The sequence below is a fragment of the Enoplosus armatus genome, chromosome 6 (assembly GCF_043641665.1).
Source record: "Enoplosus armatus isolate fEnoArm2 chromosome 6, fEnoArm2.hap1, whole genome shotgun sequence".
In the NCBI taxonomy this organism is placed as follows: Eukaryota; Metazoa; Chordata; class Actinopteri; order Centrarchiformes; family Enoplosidae; genus Enoplosus; species Enoplosus armatus.
This window is the reverse complement of record NC_092185.1, coordinates 9330279-9354598: the sequence shown is the minus strand read 5'-3', so window position 1 is coordinate 9354598 and position 24320 is coordinate 9330279. Positions and strand designations below refer to the sequence as shown.

At 44.3% G+C, this 24320-nt stretch overlaps 1 protein-coding gene across 1 annotated transcript in view; it reads right to left on the bottom strand.

Moving 5' to 3' along the window:
- Positions 1–24320, bottom strand: part of igf1ra (insulin-like growth factor 1a receptor) — a 67628-nt gene that overhangs the window by 6975 nt on the left and 36333 nt on the right. The window contains exons 3-16 of the mRNA XM_070907261.1: positions 11094–11394; positions 9972–10108; positions 9285–9429; positions 8277–8485; positions 8011–8137; positions 7133–7368; positions 6842–7009; positions 6083–6290; positions 2521–2804; positions 2260–2411; positions 1530–1689; positions 1304–1406; positions 1003–1073; positions 685–914 (exon numbers count right to left, since the gene is read on the bottom strand). Of these exons, the coding sequence (XP_070763362.1) occupies positions 685–914; positions 1003–1073; positions 1304–1406; positions 1530–1689; positions 2260–2411; positions 2521–2804; positions 6083–6290; positions 6842–7009; positions 7133–7368; positions 8011–8137; positions 8277–8485; positions 9285–9429; positions 9972–10108; positions 11094–11394 (2531 nt within the window). The remainder of the gene's footprint in view (positions 1–684; positions 915–1002; positions 1074–1303; positions 1407–1529; positions 1690–2259; positions 2412–2520; positions 2805–6082; positions 6291–6841; positions 7010–7132; positions 7369–8010; positions 8138–8276; positions 8486–9284; positions 9430–9971; positions 10109–11093; positions 11395–24320) is intronic.

The window sequence follows — 24320 nt, the reverse complement described above, 5'->3', positions numbered from 1 at the left end:
CTGTGAAGTTTAACTGGAAGTGACTAAAGTCACAGTTTGATTGATGTCCGATGGCGCATGTATTGTATCATTTCCTGTTTGATTTCTTGCAAACTAACTACAAAAACAACAACCTAAGACCAGCAAGAAGATAAGTATATAGTATAATGTTTAAAATGAGTAGGTAGTAAGGTAAACTGTTCGTATTTCATATATTGTATTTATATTAGGAAAAACTGTATCTCTTTAACTGGCTTTGAAGATTGTAGAAAATCAGTTTCCTTTAAATTAAACTTAATAATTGAGTGTTTGGCTTTATAGCAGCCAGACTTGATGAAAAGGTTGTAACAGCAGCTTTCCAAAGGGAAAATCTTTAACACATCCGTTTAACGTAGTTAATGAGGCTGTGATCACGCTGATGAGAGAATGTACACAGTCTCCGGGAGGCTGAACCCGCCTCAGACTGCCTGAGTAAAGACAACCACGGCGTACTCGGTGCTTGTGACCTGCCGACACCTTTCACTCTGCATCTATGCAGATTAATTAGGAAATTATGATAATCGAGAGAACCGTCTTGCAACTGGGTTCAACATAACATTGTGCTGGTTTGTATATAGCCATACTGTGATGATTTATCTGCATTTATTTCAGGCTTTTCTCACTCAGGTGCCTGATGGCGATCATTTTAGGCCGTGTCCCTCTTACCACATGGTGACAGTTGAACTCCTTCATGACAGAGGCTTCGTTCAAAAACTCAATGCGCTCCCTCATGCTGGCCGACTCATTGACCGTCTTGATGGCCACCCGTGTCTCAGGTTCGTCCTTGACCACACCCTTGGCGATGCCTTCGTACACCATGCCAAAGGAGCCCTGGCCCAGCTCCTTGTGCATCGTGATCTTCTCCCTGGCCACCTCCCACTCATCCGGGACGTACACTGGCACGACACAAGAGACAGCAGGTCAACACCACATACCGAAATATAACCGGTGGGAAAGAAATTAGATGATATTCAATATTCTTACTCTCAGCAGCACTGAAGTACTCTGGGTTGACAGACGCATAAAGGACTCCATTCCCCAGTCTGTCGCTATTCCTGTTGACACAAAGACAGCCAAGTTAGTCAGCAAGCAGCTCTGCTTGTGGATGGGATGTGTATTGAGAAGTCTACTCTTTACCACAGGGGAAATGTTAATGAAAACAACACCTATTAACTCTAATTAACATTACACTGGTCATTAAGTTTCACGAGCATTGTGAGGTAGAACAGCATCATCAAGAGTCTTTGTCTGCCAAAGTGGAGAACATGTCCATAAAGATACTTGCCTCTTTTTGTTCACAAAGAAGAGAATCGTGGTGAGGCTGGCAATGAAAAGTGTCACTATGATGGGAATTATGATGACCAAGTAGAACGTAACACCATCGTCTCCTGTCATACAGAACAGAGAAATAAAAGTGATCAGCACTGACGGAAGGTGTCATTTCTTATCTACTTTAAATTAGTCAAGAAAATATCTCAGAACACTTTGAAGTGTTTAATGTGTTTCATTACGTTTGGGCGGAGGCACATAGAAGGACACGCTCTCCGTCCAGGAGCCGTTCCCCGCTAGTGAAGTGGCTCGCACACGAGCAGAGTAATTCCCCGAGCCCAGGTTGGTCAGCCGAGCTCCTCTGTGCTCGCGGTAATGCTGCCGCGACACACACTCGTGCTTCTCAGGCTGAAAGGAAACAAAACACATGACGGTTACTGTTTGAAAGACAGCAAACAGTCAAGGTCAACAGTCAGGGTCAGGTAAGGCGTGTAAAACGTGTGTGTTGTACGTTCTGTTTTTCCAAAAAAAAAAAAAATGCTTAAGCCAGTATAGGCATTGTCAGATCAATCGTTTTCAAAGTCCCGCTCCACTCAAAAGTGTGTTTTGCTTCTTGTTACATCACTTGGATGTTTGAGCCTCACTGTGCAGAATGATGTATGTGCAGAGTTTGACACTAGACGGCAGTTTTTACATCCATCTGTGAGCGAGGGAGAGTTTCTTTGTGCTCACATTAAATCTGAGTTTTAACATCTTTTGTCTCGCAGATAAACTTTTTCAATTTACAATATTTAAATGCATATTCATAGATTCTGGACTTCAATAATGGAGAAGATGGCATTTTAAGATTTTTTAGCCATTGAACTGTTCTGTGGAAAAACCATATCAGACACAAACTAATATCCCAAGCAGTAGTCATATATTTTTTTATGCCTTAAGCCATGTCTGAGGGGGTCGTTAGTTATACCGAACCTGGCTCACCTCAGTCCCCAGACGGAACTTGATCTCATACATCAGGATGAGTCCGTTGGGCATGACGGGCTCTGGCCAGTGCAGTACCACACAACCCTCAACCTTGTCACTCCTCTCATAGATCACCTTTCCAGGGATGTCATCTGCTTTGACTGGGAAACACACGCACAACATTATAACAACAGCATGTCCACAATGTGCAGTAAGAGAAGGTGTTACAGCACATTTCCATCATAGATTGTATCCACGTCACTTTCTTACCTGCAGGTTTGGTCCTAGAGAAAACGAAGGCTCCGGCGCTACAGCGCCCCACCTCCTCGTTGCAGGCATGGATGTCAATACGGTAGACAGTGAAGGGCCGCAGGTTAGGGATCTCTAAATATTCTGCTGCACTCTTGTCCTCTGAGAAGGGGTACTCCTTGATAGGAGGAATGCCATCTGTACTGTTATCCCCCAGGCCTAGCGTGGTGTTCCCACCAACACCCTCATGCAACAGTGTGTTGTTAGCCACGCTAAAAACATCTCTACGGCGACGATCTGGAGGTCTGAAATACAGAAGGACAAACGGATGCAACAGCTGTAAGAAAGTTGATTTAAGTATAGTGAGCACTGTTGTGACAATAAAAGACAAAAAGGTATAAAGTGTGTTCTGGAAATCCTATTGTAACAAGTAATTGTAGGTTTATAGCTCCCAGAAGCATTTTACACAAAGCTGAAGCATCTCGCTGAACCGGGTGCTGCGAGAGTGTGTGTGTGTGTGTGTGTGTGTGTGTGTGTGTGTGTGTGTGTGTGTGTGTGTGCGCGCGCGCCATGAGTCCAGATGCTGCATACTACTCCCTGTGGAGCTGTGTGGAAGGATGAGGTCAGACAGATCACAGCGAGGTGGACAGACAGCGAAACAGAACGAAGGACAGGCGCATATAGAGATTTTTCCACAGTAAGAAAAATACTTTCTGTCCAACATATCCCAATCAACGATGAAAAAGTCTAAAAGGGAAGATATTTGTGACACTACCATTCTGAACTAAACTGTTCAATCATAATGACCAATTTTCAGCAGCCAAACTGAAGGCATTGCGGTGAATGGACACGTGGTCTCATATAGTGCAGATGATACGCTGTGGAGCTGCCTGGAGCTGGACATCGTCATTACTGAGGGCAAGCAGGCGCTGACAGCTGTGACTGCAGCAGCAGCAGCAGCAGAGGCACAACAGACGCCGCAGGGCAACTTGCCCACAGTTACTTTTCACAGTTACCTGTGAAACCTACAGGGTAGTTGGCGGAGACAGACAGATAAAGAGAGGAGTCCTGGCTCTGATTGAGTTGAAAAATGAAAGCTGTATTAACAGCAGGTGACAACAGGTGACATACAGTGTACGGAGCCTTTACAGAGCTCTTGCAAGGTGAGAAATGTTTGGCGGTTGTTTGGAAATGTAATGAGGAGTGCTTGAACAGGTGGCTAGGTTTTTATTACAGCTCAGACATGAATCAAACGGTATACTGGGAATGACTGATCTGCCCATTTTGTCCTCATTGAATCGATTAATTGTTTCGTCTATAAAACGTGAATAATGCCCACCACAATTCCCTACAGCCCATGGCGACGTCTAAAAATAGCTTGTTTTGTCAGACCAATGGTTCAAAACCCAAAGATATTCAACTCAAATATCAAACAAGATAAAGCAAATCCTCACAATTAAGCTGGAACCCGAGAATTTGGGGATTTTTCTGCTGATCCACCAATCGTTTCAGCTCTGCCGGGAGTAATAAAATGCTAAACTAAGAGTCCTAACTGAGCAAAGCATCTTTTGTGTCTCAGCAGATATACACCTCCGGGGAGGAGCGTACAGACACAGACAGATCCGTGGGAACGACCAGTCACACCGATATGTCAACATTCCTTTCGGATAGTGATAACTGGTGTGGTACAATCCAACGTCCAGCACTCACAAACTATTACCGATGAAAATACATGAAAAAGACACAGATTCACGAGTCTGATTTGAAGTGATGAGTAAATACAGCAATAGGAAGAGAGATGGATAAACTTGATGGATCTAATTTCTGTATGTGCAACAAGTTAAGCAGGACAGTCTTAACACTGTGAGAAGGCTCCTCAGCTGACTGAGGCATGACCTTATAACTAGTGAGTTACTACAGTTAGTGTCCTGACCTCGTGCGCTAAAAAAAGATCTACCTTACGCAATGGAATCCAGAGAGGAAAGCCGTGACTACACATTTAGTCTGTGGCGAGTAGGACACATTATTAGCGCTTGGGCTTAACTGCAGCAACACATACTGCAGGCTCACAAAGAAGTCCAGGCAGTCACTCATTCATCAATTCATCTTGTATGTGCTCATCATTTTCATTTCAACAGCAGGGGATTACAGCAAATAAAATGCTCCAGTCAGTTGATAAGAGGTTTTGGATCGCACTACAAGGTCTCCCAAACAGACACTGGCAGCCATCCTCCTCTCCTCCAGTAAATCAGTCTGCCTTCCTTACTTTCTGTCTGTCTTCTATTGCTGATGGGGCTCTTCCCTCATTCATTTAAATTCCAGATGGATTCACTGTACATTTCCTGGCAGCTGTCTCGCTCCAGAAAGAGAAAAAAAAAAAAAAGAACGAGCCCCGGACAAAGAGAGCGTGCAAGGGGAGGAGGAGAGTGGAGTGGGACAGAATGGAAAACATTTCCTCTTCTTTCTGTTTCTGTTTTCACCCGCCCTCTTTCCCCTCACCCTGGGTCTAAACCCTGAACTTTTGAAAAAACCTCCCCGATTTTCGAGGCCTTTCCCTGGAGTGGTTTGTAATAATGCTGGCTCTGTTACAGTGGAGAGTCTGTACATACACAGGCTGAGCCCCTTCGCTGCAGGCCTGGGAACTGCCATCCGCCTGTTTCCTAGACAGCTATACTATAACAAATCAACACAGCCAGAGTGAGAAGGGGGGGGGGGGTATGAGTTCAATTACAATAGAGACCTATGTTTTTTTATTCTTCCTAAAAGATATCGATCCATTGAGCATTGCGAAGGAAAAGAGAAGGGCACCGTAATGCAGCTCGAATGAATGAACTTTGGAGGATCGGAGGCATCGTTTCAAGCTATGGATTTATAAGATTCCCGCTGAGTGTTCTTAGTGAGACGCAACAAGTTTATCAAAGGTCTCCATATTTTAAAGTGATGGATGTTGGAGATGCGAGTGTTACGGCACCAATTCACAAATGCATAAACTGTGTGTCTATATGAGAATAAAGGAGTGTGGGAGAAGAACAGAGCAGCGGTCTTTGAAACAGTGAAACATCCTTAGCCACGAGCAAGTTAAATGATAACACAACACAGATGTCAGTCCCTATTGTGCAGAACAAAAGCCTAAGCAGCTACGAGTGTGCAGCCAAACTAGGCCCCTCAGACTCCTTAATCACATCTCTCTCCTGGGTTTGTTTGTGTTGCCTAAATTGCTGCCTGCTAGGTCCTAACATCCCCCGTGCCACCGTTGCCACGGCAACAGAAAGCCACAAGCGCTAAGAAGGCTTTGGATCGCACTCAGCATGTCTCCTCATCTGCACCGCCTGACAAAAAAAAAAAAAAAGCAGGCCGGCTACATACGCCCCCATGCTCAGATCCTGTCGGCTCGACAGAGGACCCGTTACCCCCGGGCCGCCACCCCATTCCTCATTTTGACCCATCAAGGCAAACAAGTTCCGGTCTTTGATGGCCATCTCCGCATAATGAATGGGGACACAGAGCAAGGAGCTGTAAACAGTTTAAGGAGATCACCGTGAGGCTGATATTATATCTCCAATCCATCTGTGGCTTACTATACCTCGGCAGGAAGATGGCGTTGTGAAGGAAGTTCTCGAAAACTTTAAAAAAGACGCGGTCATCCTTTTCCCGGTCCTTCTCCTCAGGCGTCTTCTGGCAGGCACAGCATGGACCCTTCTCTGCCCCTGCCAGGTCCGACTTGGTGGGCTTGGTGTTCTCTTCCATGTCTGTGAGACCTGTGGCTGGGATGCGGATCGGGATCTTCAGCTCTGTTTAGACAGAAACCAAGAGGGTTTAGAGATGGGCAACATTTTGCATTACCACAGCAAAGCAATAGTTTGGGAAATACACCTAATTCACTTTCTTGCAGATTGTAAGATGAAATGATAAAATGCTAAATATGAAGCTAAAGCCAGCAGCTGGTTAGCTTAGCACTGGAAAAAGGTGGAAGCAGCTAGTCCGACTCTCCAAAGAAAAAAACAAATCTGCCTATGAGTTCCTCTGAAGCTCACTAATTAAAAACCTTGTTTGCATCATCTGTACATAAAATCTAAATGTAAATATATTATTATATTCCCCATTTCCAGTCTTTATGCTAAGCTAAGCTAACTAGCTGCTGGCTGTAGCTGCATATTAAATGTACAGACATGAGAGTGGTATCAATCTTCTCAACTAACTCTCAGCAAGAAGGCAAATACTGTAAATGTATTTCCCCAAAACATCAAAAAGTATGTTTTTTCAAATGACAAGGAGGGGATCATCAGTAGTAAAGTTCAGACAATAAGAATGCGGTTACTGTTGTAGAATGAGTAATGCAGACCTTTGGAGCAGTAGTTATGTTGGTAGAGCTCCCTGTCCTCAGGCTGCTGCTGCCAGCGGACTAGGTAGTAGGTCAGATTGCCGTTGGGAAAGACTGGAGGCAACCACTTCACCATCAGCTTGGTTGAGGAGTTAGCATACGCACGGGGTTCTTTGGGTATAGACGGCACTGCAACAGGGCCAAAGTCATGGTATGTTAAATCAAAATGTTGTTCACCTGGTTACATATAGTAATTACTGTGAAGGCTGCATTACCATCACAAGTAATTTACCAACAGATTGTCAGACTTACGCGAAGGGCGTGTGCGAATGTAGATTATATCACTCTTTGCCCCAGAAATGTGTTTGTCCTCCACCTGCAGAGTAATGGCCTTCACAAAAATAGCATACTGGGTCCAGGGCTTGAGGTGTTGAAGACTGACTTTTGGGTCAGTGTTTTTATCCGGAGGGAAATCCACATCCACCATGTGCCAGCTGTTTGAGCCACAGCCATCCTGGCCGTCAAACTCTGTGATGTTCTGGAAAGGGCTGGTACAGACACAAAACATGGCAGTGCATTGACAAAAAGGACTTAAAAACAACATATTCATATCTACTCCTACAAAACTGATTGTTGGTATGAAAGTAAAACACATTCTAGGTCATGTTTGAAGATATGAGTCATTGTAAAAAAACAATGGTTTTGAATATTTTATCCCATTATTAACAAATGTTGTGTATTGTCAACCATTTTCCAAAGAATACCAAGCAATTTTTGATTGATTATCCTTTGTTTTTCTTTGTAACAGTTCTATAAGAAAATCTGACAGGTAATCAAACCCAGATCTCAAACATTAAGCAGACATGGATGTTGTGAATATGATGTTGTAAATGTGTTTGTTTTGCATTAGAGGAATTCTTCTACTGGTCCTCTGAAATCAAAGGTGGCTCAAAGGCAAGAAATCAATACAAAAGCTCAAACACTTTTAAAAATGGTTGGCAGTAATGTCAAGTGCACACAGTTTGTATTGTATCTGATTTTCATTATTAAGTTCTGACATTCAAGAAAAATGCCCAAAACAGAATATAAAACCCTTCATCCATACCCACTCTGCCTCAATGTAGAGTTCATTGTATAATATGATAGTGTGTTATTGATAATAAATAGTTGTCTTTCTTCTAAGTACTCACGACTCCTTGTAGTAGACTATGAAGCTGATAAGGTCTCCGTAGTCCATAGGCCGGTAGCGCTCCCATCCCAGCCTAATCGTATGGCTTGATGTGATGTTGGACTTGAACTTCAAGATATGACTTTCACCTGTTGTGACAGAGCAGGACCCTCAGTGAGACACATACACAACATTAAAACGACATATCATGGCTTTTCTACTGTCCCCACACACTGAATTTTAAAGATCACTGGCAACAAAAGAAGTAGATCGTGTGAATACACTCACAGCTGGCTCTTTCGCCGTTGTTGCGGAAGTCACCCTCCTCTGGCTTCACAGTTATGCCTGTCTTATCCCACATCGTGTGGATCTCAGACATGCAGAGTTTGGGGTTAAGACGGAAGAAGAGACGTCCAGCCCGAATAGTCAGGTTGTGCTGACTCCAGTCCCACAGATACTGCAGGTGCTGGTTGTTGATGGCGGAGAATGAATACATGCTGTTAATGGAAGAAGAACAAGAGGAGGTTACAACCATCTTGTATAGATCAACAAAAAGATTTTTTTTATAGTCCGTGAACATGTTTCATGGAAGCTGGAGCTGTCAGAAATGTGGTTGAGAAGAGCTTTTGTTTTGCCACCTGGTGGCAGCGTAAACCCTAACAGGTGGACATCACATGAGCTCAGGTGTGTGGGTGTCTGTCTGACAGTGACTCTGGGTTTGTACAGAAAAGGACATGAAACAGAAACACTCTGTGCTCCAGCGGTCCAAGTAACGCGGCAGAACACCTCCAGAGCGAAGGGAATGTGTGTCATGCTCAACAGCATTCCTCCGAGTGAAACTTTACCCTGGGAGAGACGACAACCAGAAGGGCGACAGGATTTCCCATGACCCCTCTGGCTATTACCAAAAAAAAAACATTCCCTCATATCTAAGACTTCTGCTGATATCACAGTAAAGGCTGATGGACCTGATACTTTCCATTCGGCTTGGTAGCCACCCACACTTATCTGGCCTGTCTGCATGACTTTTGTGAATTATCTTTAAAACGAAACAGCAAAATCTGGAGTCACCAGACACAGCTATATTTAGATTCATCAATTTACATTAATTTACACGTCCCCCAAACAGGGCAGACGCTCCTTCAACGAGAAAGTCACTCTGACATTTATGTAACTTCAATGATATGTTGGTGGCAACCTCCCTGCAAGGCTGCGGTTTGCTCATGTCCTCTAATTCCCTCAGTCACACAAAGCATGCACACACATTCACAGGCAAACAGCGCAGCCAAGCCGTACTTGTCGATGAGTTCCTGCCCGTCGATGTAACGCAGGCTCTTGAGGAAGGACAGCGAGCCAAGTGCGTGGGAGTGTCGAATCTTCACATAGCCCGTCACTGTCTGGATCAATCCCATGAAGGTCTCCAACTCAGACGCTATGTTATCTGGGGACAGGGGATAAACACACACACACACAGAAACACAAATCAGCATATGAAAGCCACATTAAATACTCCACAGGGACCTCTACTGCTACTATGACACCCTGGCTAGCTCTTAATGCAAATATCCCAATCAGCACTAAATTGCATACGCTTTTTTTTCATGTGTGGAGATTAGCTTGTGAGCAAATACACAGCATTATAGCATAATGTGATAATTAGGTTAGAGTGCAGGAGGCAGATGTAATGTTGATTTTGTGCAACCCAGCAGCGTAGACCACCATCTCCTCTACTTTATCTGTCTAACATTTGCAGGGCCGTCAAGTGCAATATAGTGTGGTAAAGTTAGTACACTGTGGCTAGTGAAGGATTGCTATTAGGCTAGTATTTTGATTGTAGCCACATTAAATACTCTACGTCCCGCTGGCTAGTGTTTGAGAACCGATAACTGCAAGTGTTTATAATCCAAGGTCTGCTAGTTACACTGCAAAATGTACAGTATGAGTGGTGTTAACAGCACTGTGCTTCTGCTTAGCTGCACTCACTCCCACGGCGGATGTTGATGTCCAGATTGCCTTCGATGACGGTGCAGTCCTTCAGGGTCTGAGCAGCATCCACCGAGTCGATGACAGGGGACGTGCAGGGCTTGTCACACGGTCCATCGCAGGCACTGCATAACATACTGTATACAGTAGAAGCAGAAGGAAGGAGTGAGAAAAAAAAGGAAAAACTGTCAAAGAATGAGCTAAATCTGATGTGAACTTTTCTACCTCACCCTGAAATCATTTGTCCACTCCCTAGCTCCCAAGCATTCCAAAGGATTCAAGCAAATAAATTCACTGCATGATACAAGGTCACCTCTCACACGGAGAGTTTAATATTTTATGGGCCCTCATCTGAACTCTGTTTCGTGAGAGAGTGACTCACTGTATTGACCTCAGAGACAAAACAGCAGGGGCATGGCCAAAAAATATACAGCAGCAGAGAGTCGGCATGGAAAGTTTGGGAATTGACGAGACAAAACAGGGAGGAAAGCTGCATACAAAGATGTTTTCCTAGTCTAGGTTAATGTCAAACAAAGGAAATGTCAAGTTCAGCTGAGTCTCTTCTTAAAACCTTTGAGTATTAATCTGTAAAATCTGCCAGTGGTTAGTGTTGAAAACAAGGCACTATGTTGAGCACCTTTCACTCTGGGAAGTCTGAACTTGAATCAATAATAGTCCGACATGCTCTTAACCTCCAGCACTTCCAGCTTTGAGGCCTACTTTAAGAAAGGGACCTGTGAAGGGCCAGGTCAGCTGAAGTTCAGCTTAAGGATACTTTATGCAAATGAATTCATTATGCAGAAGTACACAGTGAACACAAGCAGCTTAAGTGTCTGTGAATACTGAAAAGAAACCACACAGCTATTCAGTGAATTTTGCCAGGAAATAATAATAAGACCTCTGGTTCTCTCTCTGAAAAAAAAACAAAAATCAGGTTATGATCCCGTACAAGTTCAAGTACAGAGCATTAAAGAAGAATACTTAAGCCTTGAGAAATCTTAGACAAAATTCAAAATGATTAGTTTAAGGAGCTCTTCCTAATATTTTGTGCATTCAGTGTCGCCTGGCGTGGCATTTCCAAATCATCACGACCTAAACTTGAAGTGAAGGGTACGTCTTTACCGATTAGTCTCGTTGCGTGTGAAGCCGGAGGGGCAGTCGGGCATACATTCTCCCCCGTGGATGACAAAGTGAGTGTCACCGGGCAGGTGCACTTGAGAGCACAGGTCCATGTTGATGCAGCGCCAGCCCTCAAACTTGTAAGTGCCCGGGGGACAGTCTGGCACACAGCGATCCTCGTGGTTGTAGTGGAGGCAGGCGGAGCAGGCCATGTCGTTGTTGGGTTCAGTACAGCTGCCCAGGCACTGGCTGTGGCAACACTCCCCCTTGTCTGTACAGGCAAGCTTGCAGTGTTCAGGGCATACTGGAGGAGGCAGAGAAAGATGGGGAAGAGGTCAGTTTTTGGGTGGGTGTAAACAACACTGCAGGAGACTATTACTACAATATCAAGGGTGGTAAAGGTCAAAAAGATACAAAACTAATAAACTAATAAAGCACAGGTTGTGATTTAAATGTCATGTACAAATGTAGATAGCTTCAGAACTTATGGAATGATAAAGTGTGTTATTGCAAAGGTAAACTACATTCTCCATAGCATTAGCTAGATGAAGCTAATGAACTGGAATCTGCTGAACAGGAATTACATTCTTTCTTCACCTTATTTTCCCTATGAGACCCTCTCAGATCTGTTTTCTCCCTTTTTGTTCTTCCATTTTATTCTATTATCTGTAAATATGCAGTTATACATTTTTTTGATTTAAGCACAAGAGACGGTATGCACCACGTTTAGTGTTAAAAATCTGTTCCTCACATCTAATGTGATCACCCATAGTATCTATCTATTCTTTGACAGCAACTTGAAAAACAAATTCCTGGTAGTATATATATTCAAACTGGCAACCAAGTTTACCAGTTTAGACAAAAAAACCCACAATAATAACGTTATTTATTAATATTCTTCTGTAATGGAAGAAAAGACAATTGCAGCTCGAACAAAACTCCCACATTCACTACAGCTTCTCAGAAAGAACTACTGTACATCCTTCCAGGCTGTGAGAAGAAAAAAAAAGAAATCGACAGAAAAATGATTGTGTGGGGTGTTTCAAATTAAGCTTGAGCAACATGAATAATAGAAGCTCCTCGCTGTTGACTGAGCATCACTGAGAAACCAAAACCCATGACAATATGTTATCAATAACACATAGCATTTTCCAGTTGCTTGGGACAGACAAATAGTGCATTTTGATATATCGTGCATCCCGACAGTTAGATTTAACAAGGGGGCTTACAAAATGACCACTAATGCATCAGCCTTAAACTCCAGTGAATAAGTCTTCCCAAATCCAAACTTGGACGCAGAAAAGACAAACGTTACCAGGAAATACTCATGCAGGTAATAAGACACATAAGAACATTTGATCAGTGCTTGTTTGTAGATTTATCAATTACGTCTGATAATCTCATCAGCTTCACACTAAAATTAAACAGTGACACACATGAAAAGTGGCAAATGGAAGGTGTCTGTTTTTTAAGTTCAAAAGCATTTCTACTGCAGTCTATTTATAGAGAAACACTTCTGGAAAAGCAGATGTAAAGGGAAAAAAGCAGATGATTCCCACTGCTAACTAATCTTGAGACACTGCAGGCAGGGCTGTCCTAGTTTCAGATGAGTCCACTCCATAGAAGAAAAGCACCTGGAGTGTGTGTGGACCTGTATGAAAGGCAGCCTTTTTGCATATTAGAAATTGTGCACACAGCAAAGCCCTGCCCCCCATGCCCCTGTGTTGTTTGTGTATTAGAGCCTTAAGTGTTTACTATTTATTGTTATGCTCTTTGTTATTGCTGCAAAACAAATTTCCCCACAGGGGCAATAAAGCTGAACTGAACTACACTAAAACCAAACTGAAATAAGAGGCACAGCACTCCTGGTTCCTTAGCAACCGCCTCCTGGTGCAAAGCCAGAGCTGCAAGGAAATGTGCGCACACACACACAATCATACACACTCAGACAAAAGTACAATAAAACACACATCTCACCACTCTCTTTCATGCGTGCTATAATTTGCAAGACTGTGACACCATACATATAACTTCATTGTCATCAGTGTCGTTATTTCAACCATCCTCGTGACGGATAACTTTTACAGGAGTACAGATGACAAAGAATGAGAGTGCATGTGTGACACGTGTGCACATGCATGTTGGTATGTGAATATTTGCGTGTGCCAGAGAGAAAGAGGAAAAGGAGCTCCGCTTGTTTATTTGCTTTTAAATTAAACGCGGGTGTCGGAGCACCGTGGTTCGCTTTGTGAATCAAGGCAAGAAAATGAAGCCGGCTGCGGAGCTAATCTCTCGATGAATATTTCATGTTGTCTTTACAAAACATCTGTGTAGGTTAAGAACGTGACGGTGCACTACAGCAATGCTGCAGAGCAAACACACACACTCCCACAGTGCCAACTCCAGTTTTGCTTCACAGGGGAAGGGGAATGATCATTCCCACTCCTGACAGTTTCTCAAATACTTGCCATTCTTTCTCACATTCAGTCAAATCTAATTGTGCAGGAGAGGTGAAATGGTCTGTTTGGAAAATTCCTTCAGGATTCTGTGACAAAGGAAAAACCAAAACGCCTCTGCTTATTTCCTCAAAAAATAAAAAATCTAACCTCACTCAGTATACCTGATAGAATATTTCTATTGTTCAATACACTGCAGTACCTCAGGAATTTCCAATAATTGTCTCCTCATAAGACATACCTTGAAATTACACACAGTTACTGTGTGTAAGAGTATTTTCACAATGGTATGAGTATGTAGAGTATTTAGCTATATGGCCTTTCCTGTGCTATGTATAGCTCCACACTACGTACATGTTCTGCCACACCAGGAGCTGACTGGCTCCGTGGTACTTCATGAATAGTGTATCTAACTATTCTGGATATGGTCCAAAACAAATGGCAAAGATCTTTTTTAAAACTACAGCATCAAATGCCAACACACACACACACACACACAGGCTCTGACATGACAGCTGTGATTTGAGTGGAAACATGACTCCGACATTAGTGTGTTTAAAGCGGGCAGATCAGTGTTGCACATTTGCAGAGCGAGAGAACAAAAAAAAAAGAAAGAAAGAAGAGAAACATCAGCGGGGCTTCATTTTCTTGGAATCCTACCAAGAGGGGGCAGCCAAGGCAAACTCTAATGAGCCTTATTGGAGGAGGTCCCTTCCCTCTGCATCATTTTAACAGATTCCTCAATGAAGAGAAATTCCAAACATGCATACCTTCCGCCAGAAGAAAGCGGCGGGAGGGGGAGCTGCTGCCTTAAATCCATATAAGTCGACCCGGTTTCACTGTGTGACCAAACAACCCGTGGTATCAAGGATACAATCCTCTATTTATAGATGCTCCTAATGCGGCCCTATTTCCACGCTGCTGCTCTCTACACATAGCTATGCAGGGCATTGTGGGTTTCCACGACTTCAAAGCAAAGGGACTACCTAACAAGGGGCTCCTCTTAAGATAAGTCGTCACCATCCTTGTAGTCCCCTGAGTGGATGTTTAATATGAGCAGGAATAAATTAGAAGCATCAGCGGGTTGGCATTTGACCCTATTTAAGTACATACTGTATCACATTAAGCAACTTGTTGAGAGACTAGATTGCAGAGCACAAACTGTAGAAACAAATGATCTGAGGCTGCAGAGTCAAATAAGTCAAACTGCTGGGAGTGGGGGTAGGGAGGTTTATGATGTTGTTCCTCTCATACAGTAGTATGAGAGGAACCCCCCCTCCCTCCTGCTCTTTCCCTGAGCAAACACAGCCAGGTCAGACACCACAGCCAAGCACCAGCCTGCCCCTGCTGTTCACCAGAGCACTGCGACACGTGAAGTGGCCGGGTCCATTTCATCAATAGTAAACGAGACAACAGTCAGCACTGAGGAGTCTCCTTATGTGCAGCTGGTGCATCCCTACAACCGCCATTAAACACAGCAGCAGGGGGAGGAGGAGGCATCACTAATAGGCAGAGACAGACAAGAGCTGTGCACTGTTTGTTTTTTGTTCTAAAGGTGTCCTCCAGTCGCCGGACTATGTGAAGAATCTGCAGAATGTTTCAGGCCGCAGAAGAGTCAAGGGGGAGAATGTTAATCCCTTGTTCCGCTGCAACAACACAAAAACAACTGCAGGAATTGCTACAGAAACCTGAGAAGAGGCCGCTATTTCAGTGACAAACACGATCATGGAGGAGTAATGTATAGCTGAAAATAAAAATAAAAATAACATGTGAGGAAGTATCAGTTTCAGGCCACATATAAATTATATTAGCCTGCAGCAGAGCAAAAGAGGCAACATGCATCAAATGTATTCCTCCGGCTTGTCTTGCCTTCTTAAAAGTGCAGCATCCAAGGGGTTTCAGGGTCATGTGACCCAGAGCCCTTTAAACTTACCTTACCCCCCCCCCGCCAACAGTCTGCATCGACAAAAGAAAGCAGCTTCAATCTGATAACAAGATGGCTAGATTTCAGCACTGTCTGCGTGGAGAATGGTGTGTGTGTGTGTGTGTGTGTGTGTGTGTGTCTGTCTGTATGTGTGTGTGTGTGGAGGATGGGTGAGAGGGTTCAAAGTAGGATTTTCAAACAAATGCATTACTTTATTGAAGAAGAACGCCGGCGCTCGAGAGGAAGAGGATTGCAGTGCAGCAATGCTCCTCATCTGAATGCCAGTCATGCCCCGTTTGCTAGAGAGAGCACGCTGTGTAAGTAGACTACTACACTGTTTACATTGGGAGGCTGGTGACACGTTTACTGCCAGCAGGCCGCTGCCACCTCTGAAGATGAAGTACGGTGTGAAAATATAAGGAATTTGGTAAACTGATATAATTTCCCCTAACCAATCATAGGTGTTAGCCGTAGTGAAACATAAAAATGATCTCATGAAAGATGAAATATTTCCTCCTTCCTAACACATCAAAGCGCATGTTTTTCCTTGTGTCACAGAAGATACGTAGGAAGCGTGACAGACAGTTGGGAAATCATTCATTATTCACAGTGGGGCTCGAGGGGAGGGACGGCAGGGAGGAGGGTGTCGGGAAAGAGGAGGGTGGGGGTTAAACTGGGAGCTATCTACTCGACCAATAGCAGGTGGGCAGGGGAGGTTCTAATCCCGATGACTGACATGTTATTGAGTTTGGAGCAGAGATGGTAAACAAGTCCTCTCTTGAGCAGGCGTTGGGAGGGGGAGTCGTAACCATAGTGATTAAGCATGGCTTTTCCACAGAATCGGAGAAACCATAAGTTATGGGAAAACCTGAACAGACGTAGCTTACATTATTCCTGTAAATAGTGCTGACCCTTAACTGGAACATCAGCTAAATAACAAAACATGACCGGGCTACACAGAAGCTAGTATTCTGCAGGAAGTAACGCATTTCAGCTGACTGTGATTTTAAAGGTATTTTAGTTAAAAGCAAGGGTATAAATATAGTCAAGATATAATTATGCATTTCCTTAATTTTGCATGGTGATGCGTCGTGATGTGATCATGATGACTGCATAGTTTTTAATGGAGAGGAGGTTACTGTAGCAGCTGCACGTTAAGTGCCATTCACACCGCCTGTCCTCGCTCCACAATATAAACGGGGCCATAGCTCCATTAGGACATGATTAAATTTATCTCTACATCACCTCCATTTACCGAAGTATTCACTCTATTGCACACTACAGTAATCCACTGCACTGTGGGGACGCGAAGCCTCCCACTCTGTGCAGAGTCAGAGGCGGTGAGCTCAGGTTACCAGAGCTGAGAGCAGTAGCAGACAGTAAGGTAGCTGAACAGAAGTACAGTAGCAGACGGCAGGCCTGTCAGGGGCTGCTGCAGCCCGGATCACAGGCCGACCCCCCACCCCCCACCCCCACAACTCCCTGCGCTCCATCAGGCCACATCCTCATCCGGCAACCCGATCCTCCCTGGGAGCCCCCAGTGGATCACTCCAGACACTTGTTTAAACCACATCAGCCCAGACGGCCAAAGAGAGGATGCTTCCTCCACTCACAGCCAAAGGCAAACCGCATCAGAGATTCCAGCGCTGTCTTACTTCTACAGCGATAGAGTCTCAAGTGCCGGGACGGACTGATCTAATCTAAACTAGTGTTTTTCACCTTTTCAAAAAGAGTGTGTCTCTGTACAAGATCGACGGGTTTTTGGTTGTTGTTTTTTCAGAAGAGGAACACTGCTCAGCGTCATGACGTGATTTTCTCATGCAAACAGCTGGCTCAGGAAAGCTTGGCTAAATCTCTGTTCAGTCCTGCGCACAAAGGTGTGTGTGAGCCCATTCCTCCCCGTCCCAGTGTTTCTGGGTCTCTTCCACTCCCATGCCCACTAAAGACCAGCAATGTGTTTTTCACACAACTATGTGCTGGTCTGTGTGTTCAGGCATGCGTGGCATTTCCCCTCACTCGTATTCAGTCACAACAACACACACACCCCTTCCTTCTACCCTCAGGCCTCTGCCCACTCTGCAGCTGCTGCTGTTGTTGTTGATTGCACTTACTAACAGGACACAGGTATGCAGCACCGTCACATGTGAAAACACTTTGGGTTTTTATCACTTAAGAGGAAGAGGATGGTCTGAAAGCTATTAAAGACACATTAAAACAGTGGAAAAAGTGAGTAAGAGGATCCACTTTAACTGGTATTTTACCAAAACAATGACAAATACATGAATATTTTGTATAATTCATTGCAAGTGATTATTAAGTATTAGCTGTCATAAGCCCATATTCAGGTTAATAGAAACTGTAGTATGATAGGTTCACTAATGTTAACCACGCTACTGAGGTATCTAAACATCATGTCCTATTAACTCATCCTGGTAATTCTTCAGGCAATTCATGTAAAGCTGAAAGGGTTGTTTGATTAGATGACTCAGCAACAATTCTAATATTGTTCTAGTTTTGTGTCAATTGTCAGGCAAGAATGACAAATAAAAATCAAATTTGAGGATTCTTTGTAATATATCATAGTAGAGTAAATATTTGGGGCTAAGATATACTTCACAGGGCATCCAAATGTTTGTGTGTAGAACTGATCTGTGGCGTCAAACCCCATAACTAGGCCTGGGCCCAAGCTGAACTTCTGAATCCCTGTAGGCTAGACTTCCAGTAGGCCTGAAGTCCCAGAGTCCCAGAGTCCCAGTTCATCCCTCGACAGAAGCACCCCTGGAGTCATATTTGTAGCATAAAGACGGGCCTCTGCAGCAATCTAACTCATTAAATCAGGCAACTCTCCAACTTACTCTGAGGACTCGCCCATAGTGGCTGTCATGACTTGGAGGGTTTTTTAAAAAACGAGCCCACTAAGCTATCATACAAATTTATGGCACAGAATCATTTTAGCTCCACTTTGAACGACACGTCTAAATCAAGTATTATTGCACAGATGCCTGCTCTGTGACTCTTATTACCCAATGAATACCAAGCAGGAGCATCACCTGCTGCATTTCAGATGCTGATTTGGTCATTTGAAAAGGGGGAAAAAATGAGGGTGAGTCAATACATTCAGCAGCATGTTTTTGATGTTTTCACCCCTCTGGTTAAGCTCAATAATGACATTCACAGAAATCATCATGTCAGTTGCAGGTACCTAAAGGTGACAGGCTGCAAAGCCAAGTAAGATGTAAGACAGGCATTAGTATGGGAAAAGCAACTTCGGGGGGAACTCAGGCAATGTTTTTTTTTTCACAGATTCTGAGGTGTTTCCTCGCACTAAAAGTGGCTTCTAAAAATACCTGACTTCCCAGATCTGCTTCATTAAATACAGTGTGTTTCCTGGCAGTGCTGTGCTGGCTGCCTGGCAAGCTGCATTGGCTGGCTGTTTTGGTAGCTGGGTGACTGGTTGGGGTTAGTGAGAGCCTGTCAAGCCCTCACATCCCTTCAGCCTCCTACACATTGGACTCTAATCCCTCTTGTGAATGGAGAGGAGACACCCATGAAGACAAACACTAAAGACTAATGCTTGGTTACTTGTATAAACTGTACATGGTATCCATCAAACACAGGCTTTACTACGCAACACTGGAGAGAAACATAACAAACTGTACACAAAAAATTAACAACTTACTGCTTCATTTGGCTCAGGTGCTGGATGTTTGCAGGCACAGTTCAACACCTAGCTGTGAACCCACCCCCACAGGCAGCTACCCAGAGAGAACCTCCAGCCATATGGGCCAATGTTGATTCTCAACACATTCAAACTGACTCCACAGCACTTGGTTCTTGAATTACAGTACCTGTGACATGTTGCAAGCAACCATGTGCAGTGCTTTGTGTAACATTTTTACTCTATACCCAAACTTGGTGCAGCCTATCATCATCAGAGCATCAGAATAGTAGTAGTTCTGTTGCCAGGGCCTATTTCTGTAGATGACCATCTGCAGCTTTGCGGCACACGGTGCCCAGACTTCATCCTGGCACGCCGTCCAGCATACATTCTCCCTGCTGGCACAATGTCTGGATTCAAAAAACGACACATCTTTATTTCACATTGACTTCAAGGAGGCCCTAATCCTGATTAAGCATAGCAACATTTGCCATGAGCTAAAAAGCTGATAGGGATAAGTTTCATTGTGAGCATTCATACCAGGTTAAAATGAAGTGCTTCGCAAACACTGAGAAGGCCATTAGTCGATTACTGAGCTGATAGCCAGTGGACTGTAAATCCTGAAATTGCGGCTCAGTTTGGTTACATTTTACATGTGTGTGTAAGTATTGGTGTTTGTTTGCGTGTGTGTGTGTGTATGGGGGGGTCATATTTAGGTCCATGTGACCAAACTGTGTATCGTATACATAGCTTACATCGCAGCCTCTGTCTGTATGTCTGCCTGCAGTTTTCCTGTCTCTCAGATGACAGTGGCTGTTTGCTGGCACACACACACACAGACTGCGGTGAAATGCCGCTGCTCAGCCCGTTTCTCCAGTGCATCTCCCTCTTCTCTTTGGGATATACGCCTCAGTGTCTGCCACCTCAGTAGAGCCTGACGCTCTGTACAGTCCTATTAGCCACTTCAAATATGACATCTGGATTTAGGGTTTCCTTTTCCTCCACTTAATTTCATTTTCACAGTGAGTTTCTTGAGGGTACGCACAGTATCCTTTTTGTGAGGCTGCACTTGGTTCTTTAAAAAGGACAAGCTGCGGGTTCAGCAGGGACAGTTGTGCCCAGAGTTAACATCTGTTACGAGGGGACACTGAGACTATTCTCTCCAACTGGACAGCCTGCAATGAGACTTTAGGCTGGTCCTTTCAAGTGTAATGGTCTGATAAGATACCACGGTCCCAGATGGTATCACAGTAAAAGCGGTTTTGTATTGATCCAGTATCTGTCGTATACAAGCTTCATTTCACATGAAAGGGGCCTGTCAGGGGTTTTCCTTTTCCTTATAAACACACAAACCTGGTGCTTGTTTTGCCAATTTCCTATCTGCTCGGGGAGTTAAAAGCATGCAGCTTGCAAGTACTCCATGGACAGCTGAACAACACAGAAGAATAAAGGCACTTATTGCTGACTTTTGTCATGTTTGCACACTGATAAGGCCAACAAGGACCAATGACTGGAAATGTTTGGCAGCATTAACAAAGCGGTGGTTTTCACTTGATCCTTATATTTCAAAGAGTGTGCCTGAATACCAAAAGTAAGGGCTAAATTACCTTAAACATCTCCTTTATTCCAAGAGGTTGAAGGTGACAATCAAACAGCTGGTGTGGGTTACCACATAAATATAAAGGCACCAATTACACTAAAAAGCCATAACAGTGCAATGAACGGCGAACTCATAATAGCATGTCCTCATTAGTAATTGGGTAACAACAGCACCAAATATGGCAGTGGCACAAAGCCTGCGCAGCAGAGTGTAAAAATCGTCACTGTTTGCAAGTCTCTGAACAAATCAGAGGTTACATCACCTTCAGTAAGTTTCCCTCACAGGCTCAGCACAGAAACAGCTCCTCAGTTTCAACCTAAGTTTCGGGGTTAATCAGATTTTACCATGACGCACAAGTCTCCCATTCATGTCTGGTCTCAAACACCAGCAATACAGTTGTGATACAGAGAGCGTGGAAACCATAGGAATGACAGGCTGCAGTCCCCTATCTAATCTCTACCATATTTAGTTTAGGGAAATCAGCTACAGAATAAACTACAGAGAGTTCGGCTTAACAGCACGGGAAGGCGGGAGTAGGGGGGTTTAGCTATGTGGGCCCAGGACATGCACGTGGGTCAAAGGTCAGAGGCTAGAGGCCAAAGGTCAGAGATGGGGTAGACTATGGATAAAGCCATGCCTGGCCTAATTGTACCAACAGCAGAAAAGGGCAACCGATGTGGATGGAGCAGGACAGCTGACAGGCCTTAAACAGTCCCCAGCCCAAACTTCCTATTGGCTGCCAGTGACATCATGGTTTTATCCCCATTTTTCACCTCCTCTTTTCAGGGTGGGCGGAGAGTTCAGTTCTTCCTCCTCCTCCTCCTCCTCTCGTTCTCCCCACTAAACCAGGCTCTCTCTCTCTCTCTCTCTCTCTCTCTCTCTCTCTCTATCACACACACACTCTGCTACATTTGCCCCTTTTAGGGACCTCAGCAGCTTACATGGACACTCTTGTTCAGGAGGAGGGAAGAGAGAGGGAAGGAACGAGCAAGAAAACAAAAGGAGAACGAAAGAACCATTAGACAGCCATGCGCTCACACACACACACACACACACACACACACACACACACACACACACACATATATATAAACACACTGCACATGCACACACATGCTATGATTCTTTTCCAGGCTCTAAGACTCAATCAAGCCTTTCTTAATCAACACAAGCCAAGTGAGGAGTTTTGGTTGGTGCATCATGCTTCATACTATGTTATTGTGAAAGTCAAGGTTTGACATTTTCACTAGCAGACAGCTCAGTAAATTACCAGCTGGGCTGCACTGTGATACGTCTCCAGTAATGAAACTAAAGGATGCTCACGGGGGGAAAGAGAGAGAGACACACAGAGAGAAAGAGACCTTAGGAAGAGGCACATTGAGAAATAACTGCTTAATATATAAAAGATGTGCTGGAGGAAAAAGAGAAATCAGACCATCTATTTATCCCAGTGTATTAAAACAGATATGCAGCAGTGGGATGAGGCTGTTTGGGGAGGTCTTCAACACAGGGATCGATGGGCTCGATGCCCGTTCCAGACAGGTGTTCCATGTCTGACGGAGGGTGGAGTTCAAGGATGGAGGAAAGGTGACAAAGGTGTGTGTAAGTCAGCCAGTCAGCTGACCTTCCTCTGCTCTGCCACAATCAGTCTCAGTGTTCGGTCCAGGATCACATCCCTCCATGAGAGATTAGCTCTTAGTCGGATTAAGGAGGAGTCAGTACACGTAGGAGAGGTGAAATGTCATCACAGCACCGCTGGAGGAATCAAGGGGGCTTCAGTGGAGAGTATGGATGGGGAAGAGGGGTTTGGCACTGAGGTAAATGGAGAAGGACCTGCTCTGCTCTGCGTGGACTCCACAAAGACTAGACGTTAAACCACCTTCAGCTCAGGCCAGCATGACAGAGCTCAATAGCTCTAAACCCCCTCCCGTCTAGCTTGTCCCACTATGAAGATAATCCAAAACGTTGCAGCCCTCATCATTGAAAAACTCCACAGGTATGAACATACAGTAAACTAGAGCATTCAAAGGATGACACAGAGGGCAGAGAGGACAGATGCCAGTAGACAGGCAGGGAAATGGGCACAGAGAACAAGCCTGCCTCCAACCACAGGAAGTGCTAAGCCCCCACCGTGTCAAACATAAGACTTCACAAAATGATTGAAACAAAATACCCACGCTTTCTCCCCCAAACAAACAATGGCCTCCATTGTGAAATGCTGTGGCACGCTCACAGTCAGGGGAGACATAAAGACACAGATTGAAAACAGTGGGCCATATGCCCCCTCCTCTCTTTATCTCCCTCTCAAGGCCACAGACAACTTTCTCCTTCAGTTGGGACATAGTCGGGGGGGGGGGGGCACGTAACACCGCTGCCCACTTGGGAGTCCCCCGCTCAGAAAAATATGCTTTTGTCTTCCTATCGTTACAGACCTCACACAACTCAACAGACCGGGGTGCAGCAGTATCAGAGCACCGACAGGGGGCCTAAGCCATGGGAGAAAGGCATGCTGCACTGCAGACATGTTACACTCATCCACTGAGAACGTAAACACAAGTCTGGGTAGCCTTTTTTGTCCTTGTTATGACCCAAAATCTATGGCAGTCTATGTCAGTCTAAATATGGATACACTTAGTACAGCAATACCTTAACTGACAGAGGACTTTCTGAACACAAAGATTCTTCTTGCACACACAAAACACACATAAAATACAGCATAGGTACCACAAAGTACTACAAACAATCTTTTCTCACAGTCTGATCATTTTCTCATCACAATATTTCAGGGTTATTATCATTCCTCCAGTTCAGTTTCATTCAGCCTGAGGGTGTCCCCAAACAGATCACTTTACATCAGCTTTATGCCAATTCTTAAGAGATCACGCTGTTCCTCTGACATACGTGTGGGAACCTGCGGAAAGAGGACACTGCACCAACTGCACACTCTGCAAGCACAGAAAAAGGGCCGGTTCTATATTTACTTGAGAACTACTGTATCCCTGCTAGTAATTTGTTGCAGTTATTTCATAAATGTCTTGTTAACTATTATTGGTCTGAAAGCCGCCAAATTGCACATCATAAACTGTAACAAATGGAAGGCCTGAGGCTATATTTACTGTTCCACGGTAGCACTGCTGCAGCTCTGGAACCGGTTCAGAAATAAAATATGCCTAGTGACAGAGGATACTTGTGATTCTAGTATTTAAAACAGCACCAAAAGCCATGCAGATGATGATACAAAGACACCTATGCAACATTCAAATTCTATTACTACCCTAACTAAGTGACATGAACTGGTGTTAAATATTACCTGAGCCTGAATGTGCTCTGAGTTACACATTATCTAGTGCTTACTTTTGAACAATGCGGCCAGAGTGAGAAGAAGATCCACACCTGCTAGATCAGTTTTTTCCTCCAGAATGCACTTAGACAAACATGAATGTGCTCACGCTCACATACTTTCGAACAGCCGGTGCTCCGCTGGCTACAGACAGCCAGGGGACAGATAGCTGGCTGAGAGAGGGAATGGGAGCATGCTGCTCAATCAATGAGCCATCAATCACACACACACAGCGAGACGGCGCAAACACAG